General features: G+C 38.4%; 1 protein-coding gene across 1 annotated transcript in view; it reads right to left on the reverse strand.

The window, feature by feature from the left end:
* Positions 1-19,476, reverse strand: part of SLC35F1 (solute carrier family 35 member F1) — a 786,899-nt gene that overhangs the window by 278,904 nt on the left and 488,519 nt on the right. The window contains exon 3 of the mRNA XM_053710794.1: positions 3,798-3,925. Within this exon, the coding sequence (XP_053566769.1) occupies positions 3,798-3,925 (128 nt within the window). The remainder of the gene's footprint in view (positions 1-3,797; positions 3,926-19,476) is intronic.

Raw genomic sequence — 19,476 nt, forward strand, 5'->3', positions numbered from 1 at the left:
AATATGGTTCTAGATTATAGTCTAAGAAAAAAGCATTACAAATCTATAAAGCCCCTATGATGAGAGTCAGTCCAAGAGCTTGTCAACTACTAATTGCTTATGAGATAGTACAATAAACACCCCTTATTCACCACCCAATGAAGCCTTGGTATACATTTGTACAGGAGTTTGTTTAAAACCAAGTAAACTGTACCTTATTTACACTATCATGAGGAGTTGGAACCTAAAATTAATTTACAACATGGAGGTCATGGTGACCACAATGGCACACAGATAGATTTTTCTATATTGAAAAAAGTCAAAATCCTCAGCTTCACCACTCGAAATCATCTATTCTACCAGGATTTAATTCCAGATTATTTTCTTCAGAGCTCAGAAGGCCCATTTTAATAATTATGCTATGACATTTTGTAAATGCTCCCACTCCGATAATGGATAAACTTATACATAATTTAATGTAAATCAAATTCCAATGCATTAAAAGTTCTATTAAAAACACTTGCATTTTCTCATTTATTAACATTAAAAAACACACAGCTATATTACGAGTTTTGCGTTAGAGGCTATGCGGTGCTAACGAGCAGTTTATGCTCACCGCTCACTTACAGACAGCGCTGGCATTACATGTTTTTACAAACCAGACAAGAAGTGAGCGTTGAGCAAAATTTTGCTCATTATCGCACTCCAATACCAGCGCTGCTAACATGCTCGATTTCCCCATAGGAATCAAGGGGGAGAGCCGGCTGAAAAAAAGTCTAACACCTGCCAAAAAGCAGCTTAAAACTCACTAACGCAGCCCCATTGATTCCTATAAGGAAATAAAATTTACGTCTACACCTAACACCCTAACATGAACCCCGAGTCTAAACACCCCTAATCTTACACTTATTAACCCCTAATCTGCCGCCCCCGACATCGCCGACACCTACATTATAATTATTAACCGCTAATCTGCTGCCCCCAACGTCGCCGCCACTATAATAAACATATTAACCCCTAAACCGCCGCACTCCCGACTTGCAAACATTACTTAAATATTATTAACCCCTAATCTGCCGGCCCTAACATCGCCGCCACCTACCTACATTTATTAACCCCTAATCTGCCGCCCCCAATGTCGCCGCCACTATATTAAAGTTATTAACCCCTAAACCTAAGTCTAACCCTAAACCTAACAACCCATAACTTCCGCATCGGATGTCTTGAAGATGGACCCGCTCTGCGCCAGATGGATGAAGATAGAAGATGCCGTCTGGATGAAGACTTCTGCCCGTCTGGAGGACCACTTCGCCCGGCTTGGATGAAGACTTCTCCCGGCTTTGTTGAGGACTTCAGCCCGGTTGGATGAAGACTTCTCCCGGTAAGGTGATCTTCAAGGGGTTAGTGTTAGGATTTTTTAAGGGGGTATTGGGTGGGTTTTAGAGTATGGTTGGTTGTGTGGGTGGTGGGTTTTAATGTTGGGGGGGATTTGTAATTTTTTTTACAGGTACAAGAGCTGATTACTTTGGGGCAATGCCCCGCAAAAGACCCTTTTAAGGGCTATTTGTAATTTAGTTCAGGCTAGGGCTTTTTTTATTTTGGGGGGGCTTTTTTATTTTGTTAGGGGGATTAGATTAGGTGTAATTAGTTTAAAAATCTTGTAATTTGTTTATTATTTTCTGTAATTTAGTGCTTTTTTTGTACTTTAGTTATTTTTATTTAATTGTATTTAATTGTATTTAATTTCGGGAATTAATTTAATTATAGTGTAGTGTTAGGTGTAATTGTAACTTAGGTTAAGGTTTTATTTTACAGGTACTTTTGTATTTATTTTAACTAGGGAGTTATTAAATAGTTAATAACTATTTAACAACTATTGTACCTAGTTAAAATAAATACAAACATGCCTGTAAAATAAAAATAAACCCCTAAGATAGCTACAATGTACTATTAGTTATATTGTAGCTAGCTTAGGGTTTATTTGATAGGTAAGTATTTAGTTTTAAATAGGAATAATTTAGTTAATGATAGGAATTTTATTTAGATTTCTTTTAATTATATTTAAGTTGGGGGGGTTAGGGTTAGACTTAGATTTAGGGGTTAATAACTTTAGTATAGTGGTGGCGACGTTGGGGGTGGCAGATTAGGGGTTAATAAATGTAGATAAGTGGCGGCAATGTTAGGGACGGCAGATTAGTGATTAATAATATTTAACTAATGTTTGTGAGGCGGGAGTGCAGCGGTTTAGGGGTTAATATATTTATTATAGTGGCGGCGATGTACGGTTCGGCAGATTAGGGGTTAAAAATTGAATTTTAGTGTTTGCGATGAGGGAGGGCCTCGGTTTAGGGGTTAATAGGTAGTTTATGGGTGTTAGTGTACTTTTTAGCACTTTAGTTAAGAGTTTTATGCTACGGCGTTGTACCATAAAACTCTTAACTACTGACTTTAAAATGCGGTACCAGTCTTGACGGGAGAGGGTCTACCGCTCACTTTTTGTCAGACTTGTTACACCGGCGCTATACAAGTCCCATTGAAAAAATGGGTTACGCAATTTACGTAAGTGGATTTGCGGTATTTCCAAGTCTGGCTAAAAAAGTGAGCGGTGAGCCTGTACCTGCAAGACTCGTAATACCAGCGGGCGTTAAAAAGCAGCGTTAGGACCGGCCAACACTGCTTTTTAGTAATCTAACCGACATATTGTTAAAAATATTATTATTATTATTAATAATAATAATAATAATAATTGTTGTTATTATTATTATTTACTAAACTTTGTAATAGAGTATTCACAAAAAGGGAATATTTAATTTTAAGAGAATTTTATCCCCCGCATGAAATACAGTTGAGGGATTTTTTCAGATTTTTTTTTTCTAAATGCGATTGAAGGGTTATTTATAAGTTTATCCATTATCGGAGTGGGAGCATTTACAAAATGTCATAGCATAAGTTTTTTGTAACATATTTTGGACTAGATTACAAGTGGAGTGCAAAATTGCTCTATTTGCGATGCACTCAGTGATTACAAGTAAGGTGCAATGCGAACACAAGAGCATGGTTCTATAGGCTCCAAGGGGAGCCTTGTTCTGATGCCGTGAGACATAACAGAGAAGCTAGTGCTACGCAGGGGTTAAGTAGCGCAGTGTTGGGCAGCAAATTAAGAATATATATATATGAATATATTCATATATATTTATGTTTTATAAGTATATATATATACACATATTAACACATAAATATATATGTATATAAGCATATACATATATATTAGCAGTATAAACACAGTCCCCATAGACCACAATGTAAAGGCACTTTTCAGTGACACTTTTTTATAACACCCACATCCCCTCACTTTATACCCCTATAACTGCTTTGTACACTTTATTTGGGGGGGAGGCATTAAGGGACATTTTTTTCAATTAACCAGAGGTTAATTGCTCTAAGCGCAAAGTGCTCCTGGGAGCTTGCGGGAGCATTAACCAGCCAATTGTAATGGCTGGTTATTTAACGTGTGTCAGTAAAGGGGTAAATTTGCCCCTTTATGGGCGCACATTAAAATAGCACTCCACTTGTAATCTAGCCCTTTATGTCAAATAGAATGGGTTTTATACACATTAATAAGGATTGTTTAATGGTTTTATGAATATTTTTATATGGTCACAAACATGATGCTGTATGTATAATATTCATAAATAGATACATGAAAGCATAAAAAATAATTTGAAAAAAAAGTTATATATTAATATATACAGTAGAACTCTAGTTTGCCTTATACAAATATTATGCATGATAAAAAAAGGAATTCAGAGATAATTTACCTGTATACTAATCAAAGTGGTATACTGATAGGCTTTTACCACCAAGTATTTGGCTTCTATGTCGATTATTCCTAAAAACATATACTTCCACCATCTTCGTTTCAAAATTGCCAATAAATTTTCTTCACCTATATTGAAAGAAAAACATTATGAACTTTATTATCATCGTTACATTGAATCGAAAATGTAAAAAAACCTCAATCAAGATTTTAGTACAATTAATACATTTATATAAAGCCTATTCATTAATTTATTTTCTTTTTTCCCTTTGGATTTGATAAAAATTTTGAAAAGAATAAAAGAACGCATTTACTAAATGTTGGACAGATCATGTCCGCCCGACATCGCTAAAAGCATACGCTGTCGGCATTTAACATTGCACAAGCATTTCTAGTGAAATGCTTGTGCAATGAACCCCCCCCCCCCCGCAGATTTGCGGCAAATTGGCCACTAGCAGGGGGTGTCAATCATCCCAATCGCATTTGATCAGGATTATTGCTGTCCGCAGCCTCAGAGGTGGCGGACGAGTTAAGAAGCAACGGTCTTAAGACCTCTGCTTCTTAACTCCTGATTCTGGCGAGCCTGAAGGCTCATGCGGAATAAGCAGAATTGACTGCTTAGTAAATCGACCCCTATGACTTTAATTTATAAGTATAATTACAATTGGCCACATACTATTGCCTGGGAAAGCATAGGTCAGTAAATATTTTAATAGTTAGAAGACAGCAGACAACAGTTTCTGGAACTCAAAATGTAATTCATTATAACATTTAATTTTGTTAGTAAACAAAAAGTTTGCACTGTAGTTTAATTTTTTTGTCTGCTTTTTTTGTTAATGTAATTCTAAAAATTATGTTTTTCCTTAGTCCCCATAGAGGTTTTAATGCATTTTACAGGCCTCTAAACCCCAACCTTGCAACATTCAACACAGTGAACAGTTGATTAGTATCAGTTGCTTAGTATAACAGTTCATGTGTATCTAACTGGCTACAGTAAAGGAAATACGATAAATAAATTCAAGGATTTTCAAAGGGTATGTACCTTGTCTGTAAAACCATGCACATTTTACTAACAAAATGACAGTTTCAATGCTTTCAACATGTTTATTTTCTGCAGATAATTTTTTATTATTTTACTGTAGCTTTAAATAGTATGAAAGCAAATTATTCTTATTTTTCAGAATCAAACTGAGACAAAGGGGCCGATTTATGAAAGTGCGGACGGACGTCCGCTGTAGCAATCATGTCCCCCGTACATCGATAAATATCGACAGCATACGCTGTCAGCATTTATCATTGCACAAGCAGTTCTGGTGAGCTACTTGTGCAATGCCGCCCCCTGCAGATTCACGGCAGATTGGCCGCTAGCAGGGGGTGTCAATCAACCTGATCGTATGCGATCGGGCAGATTGCTGTCCGCTGCCTCAGAGCAGGCCGACTAGTTAAAGAGCAGCGGTCTTAAGAATAAGAATCTTGTAAATATGTTGTTCACAGCTGACTTAGAATATTTCGAGCCTTTTGAAATAAACCTAGGGAGCATGGGCATTATATTTCACTTAGTTATAAATGCATATGGTATATTAGGAATCATTTGTGAATTAAGATTAAGAAGTTGCTTTAAGGACATTTCAAATCTGCAAAACCACATAGTGACCGTCAGTGAAAAAAAAATCCACTTGAAAACACTTTTGAGCATGTTTATATTATTTCCATTGATTGTGACCAATTAAAAGCAAGTTGTAAATTAGTTTGTATCCTGCTCTAAGCAATCACTGTGTAGTATTTTGCTGGTTCTGGAAATTTGTAGCATTTTGCATCATACTTATGTTGAAGAATTTGAGTTCCAGTCACTTTAGGGGGTGTGGAACAAGAATAATTTTGAAAGGTATTTTACAGCATTAACAATCATATAAAATAAATACGGGGCACATAATACAATGTTTTACTTTCACTGATTAAATTAATGTATTGGTGCTCAATTTTGAGTTTAATTTCACTGTCATTTTAACAGCAAGAGTTCATTCAAATTCATTTTAACAGATAACCTTAAAGGGAGAGTCTAGTCAAAATTAAACTTTTATGAATCAGATAGGGAATAATTTTCTCTCTTTGTATTCTTTGTGGAAAGCTAAACCTAGGTAGGCTCCTATGCAAATTTTTAAGCCGTTGAACTGCCTCTTATCTCAGTGCATTTTGACCATTCTTGACAGTTATACACTGCTAGTTCATGTATGCCATATAGATAGCATTGTGCTCACTCCCGTGGAGTTATTTAAGAGTCTGCATTGATTGGCTAAAATGCATGTCTTTCATAATAACTGAGATAAGGTGGCAGTCTGAAGAGGCTTGGATACAAGGTAATCACAGAAGTAAAAGTGTATTAATATAACAGTGTTGATTATGAAAAACTGGTGAATGGGTAATAAAGGTATTATCTATCGTTTTAAACAATAAAAATTCTGGAGTAGACTGTGCCTTTAAAGCTCTGGTAGGGGGTCTTTGCCTCCTCCTGGTGGCCAGGTGATGTAAGGCCTTTTGTCTGTCAGTCACACTGTTTTCCAAGACATGATTAAACATTTATTCGAATGGTGTTTTAACGCTCCCGCTAATTTCACTAGAAGTAAGCTTTTGCACACGTCAGGTAGCAGTCATATTACAAGTTGAAAGTAAAAAAAATTCCACTTGTGCACTAACCCAACATGCGCAAAAAGCCAAACATAGGCCTAGATTTAGAGTTCGGCGGTAGCCGTCAAAACCAGCGTTAGAGGCTCCTAACGCTGGTTTTGGGCGCCCGCTGGTATTTGGAGTCAGTGATTAAAGGGTCTAACGCTCACTTTACAGCCGCGACTTTTCCATACCGCAGATCCCCCTACGCCATTTGCGTAGCCTATCTTTTCAATGGGATCTTCCTAACGCCGGTATTTAGAGTCGTTTCTGCAGTGAGCGTTAGAGCTCTAACGACAAGATTCCAGCCGCCTGAAAATAGCAGGAGTTAAGAGCTTTCTGGCTAACGCCGGTTTATAAAGCTCTTAACTACTGTACCCTAAAGTACACTAACACCCATAAACTACCTATGTACCCCTAAACCGAGCTCCCCCCACATCGCCGCCACTCGATTAAAATTTTTAACCCCTAATCTGCCGACCGCCACCTACGTTATACTTATGTACCCCTAATCTGCTGCCCCTAACACCGCCGACCCCTGTATTATATCTATTAACCCCTAACTTGCCCCCCACAACGTCGCCGCAAGCTACTTAAAATAATTAACCCCTAATCTTCCGACCGCAAATCGCCGCCACCTACGTTATCCCTATGTACCCCTAATCTGCTACCCCTAACATCGCCGACCCCTATGTTATATTTATTAACCCCTAATCTGCCCCCCACAACGTCGCCGACACCTACCTACACTTATTAACCCCTAATCTGCCGACCGGAGCTCACCGCTATTCTAATAAATGTATTAACCCCTAAAGCTAAGTCTAACCCTAACACTAACACCCCCCTAAGTTAAATATAATTTTTATCTAACGAAATAAATTAACTCTTATTAAATAAATGATTCCTATTTAAAGCTAAATACTTACCTGTAAAATAAATCCTAATATAGCTACAATATAAATTATAATTATATTATAGCTATTTTAGGATTAATATTTATTTTACAGGCAACTTTGTAATTATTTTAACCAGGTACAATAGCTATTAAATAGTTAAGAACTATTTAATAGTTACCTAGTTAAAATAATAACAAATTTACCTGTAAAATAAATCATAACCTAAGATATAATTAAACCTAACACTACCCTATCAATAAAATAATTAAATAAACTACCTACAATTACCTACAATTAACCTAACACTACACTATCAATAAATTAATTAAACACAATTGCTACAAATAAATAAAATTAAATAAACTATCTAAAGTACAAAAAATAAAAAAGAACTAAGTTACAGAAAATAATAAAATATTTACAAACATAATAAAAATATTACAACAATTTTAAACTAATTACACCTACTCTAAGCCCCCTAATAAAATAACAAAGCCCCCCAAAATAAAAAATTCCCTACCCTATTCTAAAATACAAATATTACAAGCTCTTTTACCTTACCAGCCCTGAACAGGGCCCTTTGCGGGGCATGCCCCAAGAATTTCAGCTCTTTTGCCTGTAAAAAAAAACATACAATACCCCCCCCCAACATTACAACCCACCACCCACATACCCCTAATCTAACCCAAACCCCCCTTAAATAAACCTAACACTACCCCCCTGATGATCTTCCTACCTTGTCTTCACCATGCCAGGTTCACCGATCCGTCCTGGCTCCAAGATCTTCATCCAACCCAAGCGTGGGCTAGACATCCACTGAAGAAGTCCAGAAGAGGGTCCAAAGTCTTCCTCCTATCCGGCAAGAAGAGGACATCCGGACCGGCAAACATCTTCTCCAAGCGGCATCTTCTATCTTCTTCCATCCGATGACGACCGGCTCCATCTTGAAGACCTCCAGCGCGGATCCATCCTCTTCTTCCGACGACTAGACGACGAATGACGGTTCCTTTAAGGGACGTCATCCAAGATGGCGTCCCTCGAATTCCGATTGGCTGATAGGATTCTATCAGCCAATCGGAATTAAGGTAGGAATTTTCTGATTGGCTGATGGAATCAGCCAATCAGAATATAGTTCAATCCGATTGGCTGATCCAATCAGCCAATCAGATTGAGCTCGCATTCTATTGGCTGTTCCGATCAGCCAATAGAATGCGAGCTCAATCTGATTGGCTGATTGGATCAGCCAATCGGATTGAACTATATTCTGATTGGCTGATTCCATCAGCCAATCAGAAAATTCCTACCTTAATTCCGATTGGCTGATAGAATCCTATCAGCCAATCGGAATTCGAGGGACGCCATCTTGGATGACGTCCCTTAAAGGAACCGTCATTCGTCGTCTAGTCGTCGGAAGAAGAGGATGGATCCGCGCTGGAGGTCTTCAAGATGGAGCCGGTCGTCATCGGATGGAAGAAGATAGAAGATGCCGCTTGGAGAAGATGTTTGCCGGTCCGGATGTCCTCTTCTTGCCGGATAGGAGGAAGACTTTGGACCCTCTTCTGGACTTCTTCAGTGGATGTCTAGCCCACGCTTGGGTTGGATGAAGATCTTGGAGCCAGGACGGATCGGTGAACCTGGCATGGTGAAGACAAGGTAGGAAGATCATCAGGGGGGTAGTGTTAGGTTTATTTAAGGGGGGTTTGGGTTAGATTAGGGGTATGTGGGTGGTGGGTTGTAATGTTGGGGGGGGGTATTGTATGTTTTTTTTTACAGGCAAAAGAGCTGAAATTCTTGGGGCATGCCCCGCAAAGGGCCCTGTTCAGGGCTGGTAAGGTAAAAGAGCTTGTAATATTTGTATTTTAGAATAGGGTAGGGAATTTTTTATTTTGGGGGGCTTTGTTATTTTATTAGGGGGCTTAGAGTAGGTGTAATTAGTTTAAAATTGTTGTAATATTTTTATTATGTTTGTAAATATTTTATTATTTTCTGTAACTTAGTTCTTTTTTATTTTTTGTACTTTAGATAGTTTATTTAATTTTATTTATTTGTAGCAATTGTGTTTAATTAATTTATTGATAGTGTAGTGTTAGGTTAATTGTAGGTAATTGTAGGTAGTTTATTTAATTATTTTATTGATAGGGTAGTGTTAGGTTTAATTATATCTTAGGTTATGATTTATTTTACAGGTAAATTTGTTATTATTTTAACTAGGTAACTATTAAATAGTTCTTAACTATTTAATAGCTATTGTACCTGGTTAAAATAATTACAAAGTTGCCTGTAAAATAAATATTAATCCTAAAATAGCTATAATATAATTATAATTTATATTGTAGCTATATTAGGATTTATTTTACAGGTAAGTATTTAGCTTTAAATAGGAATCATTTATTTAATAAGAGTTAATTTATTTTGTTAGATAAAAATTATATTTAACTTAGGGGGGTGTTAGTGTTAGGGTTAGACTTAGCTTTAGGGGTTAATCCATTTATTAGAATAGCGGTGAGCTCCGGTCGGCAGATTAGGGGTTAATAAGTGTAGGCAGGTGTCGGCGACGATGTGGGGGGCAGATTAGGGGTTAATAAATATAACATAGGGGTCGGCGATGTTAGGGCAGCAGATTAGGGGTACATAGGGATAACGTAGGTGGCGGCGGTTTACGGAGCGGCAGATTAGGGGTTAAAAGTGTAATGCAGGGGTCAGCGATAGCGGGGGCGGCAGATTAGGAGTTAATAAGTGTAAGGTTAGGGGTGTTTAGACTCGGGGTACATGTTAGGGTGTTAGGTGCAGACTTAGGAGGTGTTTCCCCATAGGAAACAATGGGGCTGCGTTAGGAGCTGAACGCTGCTTTTTTGCAGGTGTTAGGTTTTTTTTCAGCTCAAACAGCCCCATTGTTTCCTATGGGAGAATCGTGCACGAGCACGTTTTTGATGCCGGCCGCGTCCGTAAGCAACTCTGGTATCGAGAGTTGCATTTGCGGTATAAATGCTCTACGCTCCTTTTTTGGAGCCTAACGCAGCATTTGTTTGAACTCTCGATACCAGAGTTAAATTTATGGTGCGGCCAGAAAAAAACCCGCGGAGCGTTAACAGCCCTTTTACCGCCGAACTCTAAATCTAGGCCATAGAATATTACAATATACTTATTGCCCCATAGAAGTCAATAGAGCAAAAAAAGTGGGGGGAAAACCCAACACCCTACTCGTGCATTATCACGATCACATATTCTCAAGTGTGCTAACCCGACATAAAAATATTAATATTTCACATTCATATTTTCTTCACATAGCAGAATATGTCCTATTTATTCATAAATACATATTTCTACGTATAACTGGTGATATTTTGGTAGAATATATAGATTATTATATATAGGTATAGATATATACATATATTTATATATATATATATACTGTACATATATATACTGTATATATATATATATATATATATATACGTATATATACTGTGTATATATATATATAAATATATATATATATATATATTTATATATATATGAATATTTATTTATCAATGTATAGAACATATTCTGCTATGTGCAGGACATTAGAATGTGAAATATTTATAGTAAATACACAGTAAAACCCTTTATTAAATAAGAATATTGCATAATTTAGTTTTTTTAGGTTTTCAGCTACTCGACTGCAAAGGGCTCCAATACACTTAAATATTTTTATATGTATCCATAGATATGTATTCATGTGTTTATATGTGTATATATGTCTGTAAATACATATATACAGATATAAATATGTACATCTTTAGACATGTATGTATCTCAATGTTAAAGTTCTGTGCATGACTTTTTTTTCTAACACCTTTCAGCCTCTAACTTTTTTGTGCAATTTTATTTCTTTAATATTTTTTATTAAATAATGTTATTATGAGTGTAACTGTAGTCTTATATGTATTTTTGATGTGTTTTGTGACACTTTTTTAACTAGAGCTCTGAGGACGAGCTACCCCAACTCACGTTAACTTCAATTGCGCTCAAGCGACTGCTTTTACTTGTCTCCTGACTACTCTAACGGATTCTCCTTGTACTAGGTGACTTATCAGACTGCTCTGTTATCTGACTCTCGGCTTGTTTCCTGGCTATTCTCTCATCACCAATCTGTCACTGCTACCTGTTATCCTGTACCCAAGTCCTGCAGATGGAGCCTGCCAAGGACTGATATCCCGTTTCAGTGCCTAGCCCTGCAGAGGACACTTGCCAAGTTCCAGTATCCAGCTACTGCATCCAAGCTCCACAGGGGGTATCTACCAAGTGCCAGTCTTCAGCTACTGCACTCAAGCTTTACAGTGGGTATCTACAAAATGCCAGACTCCATCTACGGCACTAAAACTTTGTAGAGGGTATCTATGCCAGTCTTCAGCTACTGCATTCAAGCTTTACAGTGGGTATCTACCAAGTGCCAGTCTTCAGCTACTACACTCAAGCTTTACAGTGGGTATCTACCAAGTCACAGTCTCCAGCTACTGCATTTAAGCTCTGCAGAGGGTATCTACCAAGTGCCAGTCTCCAGCTACTGCACTTAAGCTCTGCAGAGGGTATCTACCAAGTGCCAGTCTTCAGCTACTGCACTCAAGCTCTGCAGAGGGTATCTACCAAGTTCCAGTCTTCAGTTACTGCACTCAAACTTTACAGTGGGTATCTGCCAAATGCCAGTCTCCATCTACTGCACTCAAACTTCACAGAGGGTATCTACCAAGTTCCAGTCTTCAGTTACTGCACTCAAGCTCTGCAGAGGGTATCTACCAAGTTCCAGTCTTCAGTTACTGCACTCAAACTTTACAGTGGGTATCTGCCAAATGCCAGTCTCCATCTACTGCACTCAAACTTCACAGAGGGTATCTACCAAGTTCCAGTCTTCAGTTACTGCACTCAAGCTTTACAGTGGGTATCTACCAAGTGCCAGTCTTCAGCTACTGCACTCAAGCTCTGCAGAGGGTATCTACCAAGTTCCAGTCTTCAGTTACTGCACTCAAACTTTACAGTGGGTATCTGCCAAATGCCAGTCTCCATCTACTGCACTCAAACTTCACAGAGGGTATCTACCAAGTTCCAGTCTTCAGTTACTGCACTCAAGCTTTACAGTGGGTATCTACCAAGTGCCAGTCTTCAGCTACTGCACTCAAGCTCTGCAGAGGGTATCTACCAAGTTCCAGTCTTCAGTTACTGCACTCAAGCTTTACAGTGGGTATCTACCAAGTGCCAGTCTCCAGCTACTGCATTTAAGCTCCGCAGAGGGTATCTACCAAGTTCCAGTCTTCAGCTACTGCACTTAAGCTCTGCAGAGGGTATCTACCAAGTGCCAGTCTTCAGCTACTGCACTCAAGCTCTGCAGAGGGTATCTACCAAGTTCCAGTCTTCAGTTACTGCACTCAAGCTTTACAGTGGGTATCTACCAAATGCCAGTCTCCATCTACTGCACTCAAACTTCACAGAGGGTATCTACCAAGTTCCAGTTTCCAACTACTGCAGAGAAGTCCATCTTAATGGCCCCTTTTAGCACATAAGATAGCCCTACGTCCGACACCTCCACACATGAGCTCCAAACCCCTGAACCCACTCCTATGAGCATGATACAACTACAATGCAGAATATTATGTACACGCTTATGAGAAACACAAGAACACAATGTTTTTAGTTTACATTTGTTAAGTTTAACTCCCCAATTTACATGAGTTATAAAATCTGACAACAAATCTGCCTACATTAGAATATGAACTGAAAAGTATTAAAACGTGTCAGAAAAGATGACAACAACAATGCCATATTTTACACAGTGATGACAGAAACTCATTTATTTATTATTGTATACATTGACCTTTATTATTTTACCTGTGAAAAGTTAATACAATTTTTATTTGCAAATGTGCACAGGGAAGGCTAAATGGAATGTAGTACAAAAGACACAATAAACAGTTTTACAATATGGACATACTGTATTTTCCTGGATTAAAATGCTACCCCTTAATTAAAGGAACACTGTAATAAAACAGAGGTGGCAAGATAAATTACCCCGATACTCGCTTGTTCAGGGTAAACCTCCTGTGCAATGTTAAATTTGCTGATCTACTGGGATTTTCACACACAACAATCTCTTGGGTTTACAGAGAATGGTCTGAAAAAGAGAACATATCCAGTGAGCGGCAGTTATGTGGTCTGATGAGTCTCGATTTCAGCTACGACATTCAGATGGTAGGGTCAGAATTTGACGTAAAGAACATGAAAGCATGGATCCATCCTGCCTTGTATCAACGGTTCAGGCTGCTGGTGGTGGTGTGGGGGATATTTTCTTGGCACACTTTCAGCCCCTTAATACCAATTGAGCATTGTTTAAATGCCACGGCCTTCCTAAGTATTGTTGCTGACCATGTCTATCCCTTTATGACTACAGTGTACCCATCTTCTGATGGCTACGTACTGCAGGATAATGCATCATGTTCACTCTACTCCAATGGCCTCCACAGTCACAAGATCTCAATCCAATAGAGCACTTTTGGGATGTGATGGAACAATAGATTCGCATCATGGATGTGGAGTCGACAAATCTGCAGCAACTGCGTGATGTCAATGTCAATATGGACCAAAATGCCTGAGGAATGTTTCCAATACCTTGTTGTATCTATTCCATGAAGAATTAAGGCAGTTCTGAAGGCAAAAGGGGATTCAACCCGGTACTAACAAGGTGTACCTAATAAAGTGGAGGGTGAGTATATATACTGTAAGTGTTGTGTGGGTACAGTGAGTGCAGTGAGTGCAGTGAGGCGCAGTGTGTGACCAGCAGGGCTTACTGCTGCAAGTACCAATGTTTATTTATTTAAAAGTCCTTTCTACTACTGCTTCCTTGTCTGCCCTATCATCTCCCTAAAAGCCTGCAAGCAGTACAGTGAGTGCTATAGCATGCAGGCTTTTACAGAGAAGACAGGGCAGATGTGTAAGGAGTGTTGAAGGCGTGAAGACATTGTTCCTGATTAATTGCTGGTTGTTGAGTGAAGTGGGGTGGTATTTCACAAAGTGAGTATATTCTTTTATGTTTATTGCTAACCAATCACAAACTACAATTCAGATATAACACAAGCTCTGTTTACACATGTGCAAACTGGGGTAGCCTGGACTCCAGGCTACCCCAGTTTGCACATGTGTAAACAGAGCTTGTCATATCTGAATTGTAGTTTGTGATTGGTTAGCAAGGGTTCCTTTGTTCTGAGGGACTGGAACATCACTTAAAAGAATAAACATAAAAGAATATACTCATTTGACAAAGAAAGCTGCAGTTTTCCTTGCAAAATTATTCTTATATATGAAGGTTCATAATCATGTAGTTTACAATTATGTTTAATGCTTCTTTTTTGAGTACTGTAGAAACATCGGTAAATAAAAGGAAATTGGTGTAATGTTGTTTACATATACAATGTTCACAGTGCTTATTTGTAACTAACTGCATAATAGCACAGTTGAACAATGAGTGAGAAGAAGCCAGCATATTGTTAGGACTGCAAGACACAATGGGCCTCCCCTTTGATAAAACTTTCAAGATGAGCCCCCCCGCAATAGGTGTTATTTAATTTAAAGCAGACACACTCACACGCAGAATGGCACAATGTTGATTTGGCTGCAGCTGGAATATATTATATAAGGGGAGATAACAGAGTAAAGTAGGGACCCTAAAATATAGGAGCCAGACCTAACTCATGGGGCCCAGGATAAGCTATAAGTTTTTACACGACCACATATCAAACTATGGGAATGTGACAGGGCTGCTCACTTTGTGAAATACCACCCCACTTCACTCAACAACCAGCAAATAATCAGGAACAATGTCTTCACGCCTTCAACACTCCTTACACATCTGCCCTGTCTTCTCTGTAAAAGCCTGCCTGCTATAGCACTCACTGTACTGCTTGCAGGCTTTTAGGGAGATGATAGGGCAGACAAGGAAGCAGTAGTAGAAAGGAATTTTAAATAAATAAACATTAGTTATTAACTATTTAATAGCTATTGTACCTAGTTAAAATAAATACCAAGTTACCTGTAAAATAAATATAAACCCTAAAATAGCTACAATGTAATTATTAATTACATTTTAGCTATCTTACGGCTAGATTTGGAGTTTTGTCGGTAACGAGCCGAAAAACTAACGCCGGCTTTTTTCTGGCCGCACCATAAAAATAACTCTGGTATTGAGAGTCCACATAAAGGCTGCGTTAGGCTCCAAAAAAGGAGTGTAGAGCATTTTTAACGCAGCTTCAACTCTCGATACCAGAGTTGCTTACGCAAGCGGCCAGCCTCAAAAACGTGCTCGTGCACGATTCCCCCATAGAAAACAATGGGGCTGTTTGAGCTGAAAAAAAACCTAACACCTGCAAAAAAGCCGCGTTCAGCTCTTAACGCAGCCCCATTGTTTGCTATGGGGAAACACTTCCTACGTCTGCACCTAACACTCTAACATGTACCCCGAGTCTAAACACCCCTAACCTTACACTTATTAACCCCTAATCTGCCGCCCCCGCTATCGCTGACACCTGCATTTTATTTTTAACCCCTAATCTGCCGCTCCGTAAACCGCCGCTACTTACATTATCCCTATGTACCCCTAATCTGCTGCCCCTAACACCGCCGACCCCTATATTATATTTATTAACCCCTAATCTGCCCCCCTCAACGTCGCCTCCATCTGCCTACACTTATTAACCCCTAATCTGCCGACCGCAAAGCGCCGCCACCTACGTTATCCTTATGTACCCCTAATCTGCTGCCCCTAACACCGCCGACCCCTATATTATATTTATTAACCCCTAATCTGCCCCCCTCAACGTCGCCTCCACCTGCCTACACTTATTAACCCCTAATCTGCCGAGCGGACCTGAGCGCTACTATAATAAAGTTATTAACCCCTAATCCGCCTCACTAACCCTATAATAAATAGTATTAACCCCTAATCTGCCCTCCCTAACATCGCCGACACCTAACTTCAATTATTAACCCCTAATCTGCCGACTGGAGCTCACCGCTACTCTAATAAATGTATTAACCCCTAAAGCTAAGTCTAACCCTAACACTAACACCCCCCTAAATTAAATATAATTTAAATCTAACTAAATTAATTAACTCTTATTAAATAAATTATTCCTATTTAAAGCTAAATACTTACCTGTAAAATAAATCCTAATATAGCTACAATATAAATTATAATTATATTATAGCTATTTTAGGATTAATTATTTATTATTTTACAGGTAACTTTGTATTTATTTTAACCAGGTACAATAGCTATTAAATAGTTAAGAACTATTTAATAGCTAAAATAGTTAAAATAATTACAAATTTACCTGTAAAAGAAATCCTAACCTAAGTTACAATTAAACCTAACACTAGACTATAAATAAATTAATTAAATAAACTACCTACAATTATCTACAATTAACCTAACACTACACTATCAATAAATTAAATAAATACAATTGCTACAAATAAATACAATTAAATAAACTAGCTAAAGTACAAAAAATAAAAAGAACTAAGTTACAAAAAATAAAAAAATATTTACAAACATAAGAAAAATATTACAACAATTTTAAACTAATTACACCTACTCTAAGCCCCCTAATAAAATAACAAAGCCCCCCAAAATAAAAAAAATGCCCTACCCTATTCTAAATTACTAAAGTTCAAAGCTCTTTTACCTTACCAGCCTTGAACAGGGCCCTTTGCGGGGCATGCCCCAAGAAATACAGCTCTTTTGCCTGTAAAAAAAAACATACAATACCCAAGCCCCCCAACATTACAACCCACCACTCACATACCCCTAATATAACCCAAACCCCCCTTAAATAAACCTAACACTAAGCCCCTGAAGATCATCCTACCTTGTCTTCACCTCACCGGGTATCACACCGATCCGTCCAGAAGAGCTCCTCCGATGTCCTGATCCAAGCCCAAGCGGGGGGCTGAAGAGGTCCATGATCCGGCTGAAGTCTTCATCCAAGCGGGGCAGAAGAGGTCTTCCATCCGATTGAAGTCTTCATCCAAGCGGCATCCATCCGGAGCGAAGCGGCAGCATCCTGAAGACCTCCACCGCGGAACATCCATCCTGGCCGACGACTGAACGACGAATGACGGTTCCTTTAAATGACGTCATCCAAGATGGCGTCCCTCGAATTCCGATTGGCTGATAGGATTCTATCAGCCAATCGGAATTAAGGTAGGAATATTCTGATTGGCTGATGGAATCAGCCAATCAGAATCAAGTTCAATCCGATTGGCTGATCCAATCAGCCAATCAGATTGAGCTTGCATTCTATTGGCTGATCGGAACAGCCAATAGAATGCGAGCTCAATCTGATTGGCTGATTGGATCAGCCAATCGGATTGAACTTGATTCTGGTAAATTTGTAATTATTTTAACTATTTTAGCTATTAAATAGTTCTTTACTATTTAATAGCTATTGTACCTGGTTAAAATAAATACAAAGTTACCTGTAAAATAAATATTAATCCTAAAATAGCTATAATATAATTATAATTTATATTGTAGCTGTATTAGGATTTATTTTACAGGTAAGTATTTAGCTTTAAATAGGAATAATTTATTTAATAAGAGTTAATTAATTTCGTTAGATTTAAATTATATTTAACTTAGGGGGGTGTTAGTGTTAGGGTTAGACTTAGCTTTAGGGGTTAATACATTTATTAGAATAGCGGTGAGCTACGGTCGGCAGATTAGGGGTTAATAATTGAAGTTAGGTGTCGGCGATGTTAGGGAGGGCAGGTTAGGGGTTAATACTATTTATTATAGGGTTAGTGAGGCGGATTAGGGGTTAATAACTTTATTATAGTAGCGCTCAGGTCCGCTCGGCAGATTAGGGGTTAATAAGTGTAGGCAGGTGGAGGCGACGTTGAGGGGGGCAGATTAGGGGTTAATAAATATAATATAGGGGTCGGCGGTGTTAGGGGCAGCAGATTAGGGGTACATAAGGATAACGTAGGTGGTGGCGCTTTGCGGTCGGCAGATTAGGGGTTAATAAGTGTAGGTAGGTGGAGGCGACGTTGTGGGGGGCAGGTTAGGGGTTAATAAATATAATACAGGGGTCAGCGATGTTAGGGACAGCAGATTGGGGGTACATAAGGATAACGTAGGTGGCGGTCGGCAGATTAGGGGTTAAAAAAATTATTTGAGTGTCGGTGATGTGGGGGGACCTCGGTTTAGGGGTACATAGGTAGTTTATGGGTGTTAGTGTACTTTAGAGTACAGTAGTTAAGAGCTTTAGAAACCGGCGTTAGCCCAGAAAGCTCTTAACTACTGGCTTTTTTCCTGCGGCTGGAGTTTTGTCGTTAGATGTCTAACGCTCACTTCAGAAACGACTCTAAATACTGGAGTTAGAAAGATCCCATTGAAAAGATAGGATACGCAATTGACGTAAGGGGATCTGCGGTATGGAAAAGTCGCGGATGAAAAGTGAGCGTTAGACCCTATTTTGAGTGACTCCAAATACCGGCGGTAGCCTAAAACCAGCGTTAGGAGCCTCTAACGCTGGTTTTCACGGCTAACGCCAAACTCCAAATCTAGGTGTTAGGGTTTATTTTATAGGTAAGTATTTAGATTTAAATAGGAATATTTTAATTTATAATATTAATATTAATTAGATTTATTTTAATCAGAATTTAGTTAGGGATGTTAGAGTTAGATAGGGTTATTATACTTAATATATATATATATATATATATATATAATAACGATATTAACTATATTAACCCTAATATAATTAGGGTTAATATAGTTAATTTATATAATATAATAACTATATTAACTATATTAACCCTAATATAATTAGGGTTAATATAGTTAATATAGGTGGCGGCGGTGTAGGGGGGTCAGATTAGGGGTTAATCTATTTAATATAGGTGGCGGCGGTGTAGGGGGATTAGATTAGGGGTTAATTAATTTAATATAGCTGGCGGCGGTGTAGGGGGATTAAATTAGGGGTTAATAATTTTAATATAGCTGGCGGCGGGGTAGGAGCTCACATTAGGGGGTAGTTAATGTAGCTGGCAGCGGGGTAGGAGCTCACATTAGAGGGTAGTTAATGTAGG

The sequence above is a fragment of the Bombina bombina genome, chromosome 4 (genome assembly GCF_027579735.1).
Source record: "Bombina bombina isolate aBomBom1 chromosome 4, aBomBom1.pri, whole genome shotgun sequence".
NCBI classification, from domain to species: Eukaryota; Metazoa; Chordata; class Amphibia; order Anura; family Bombinatoridae; genus Bombina; species Bombina bombina.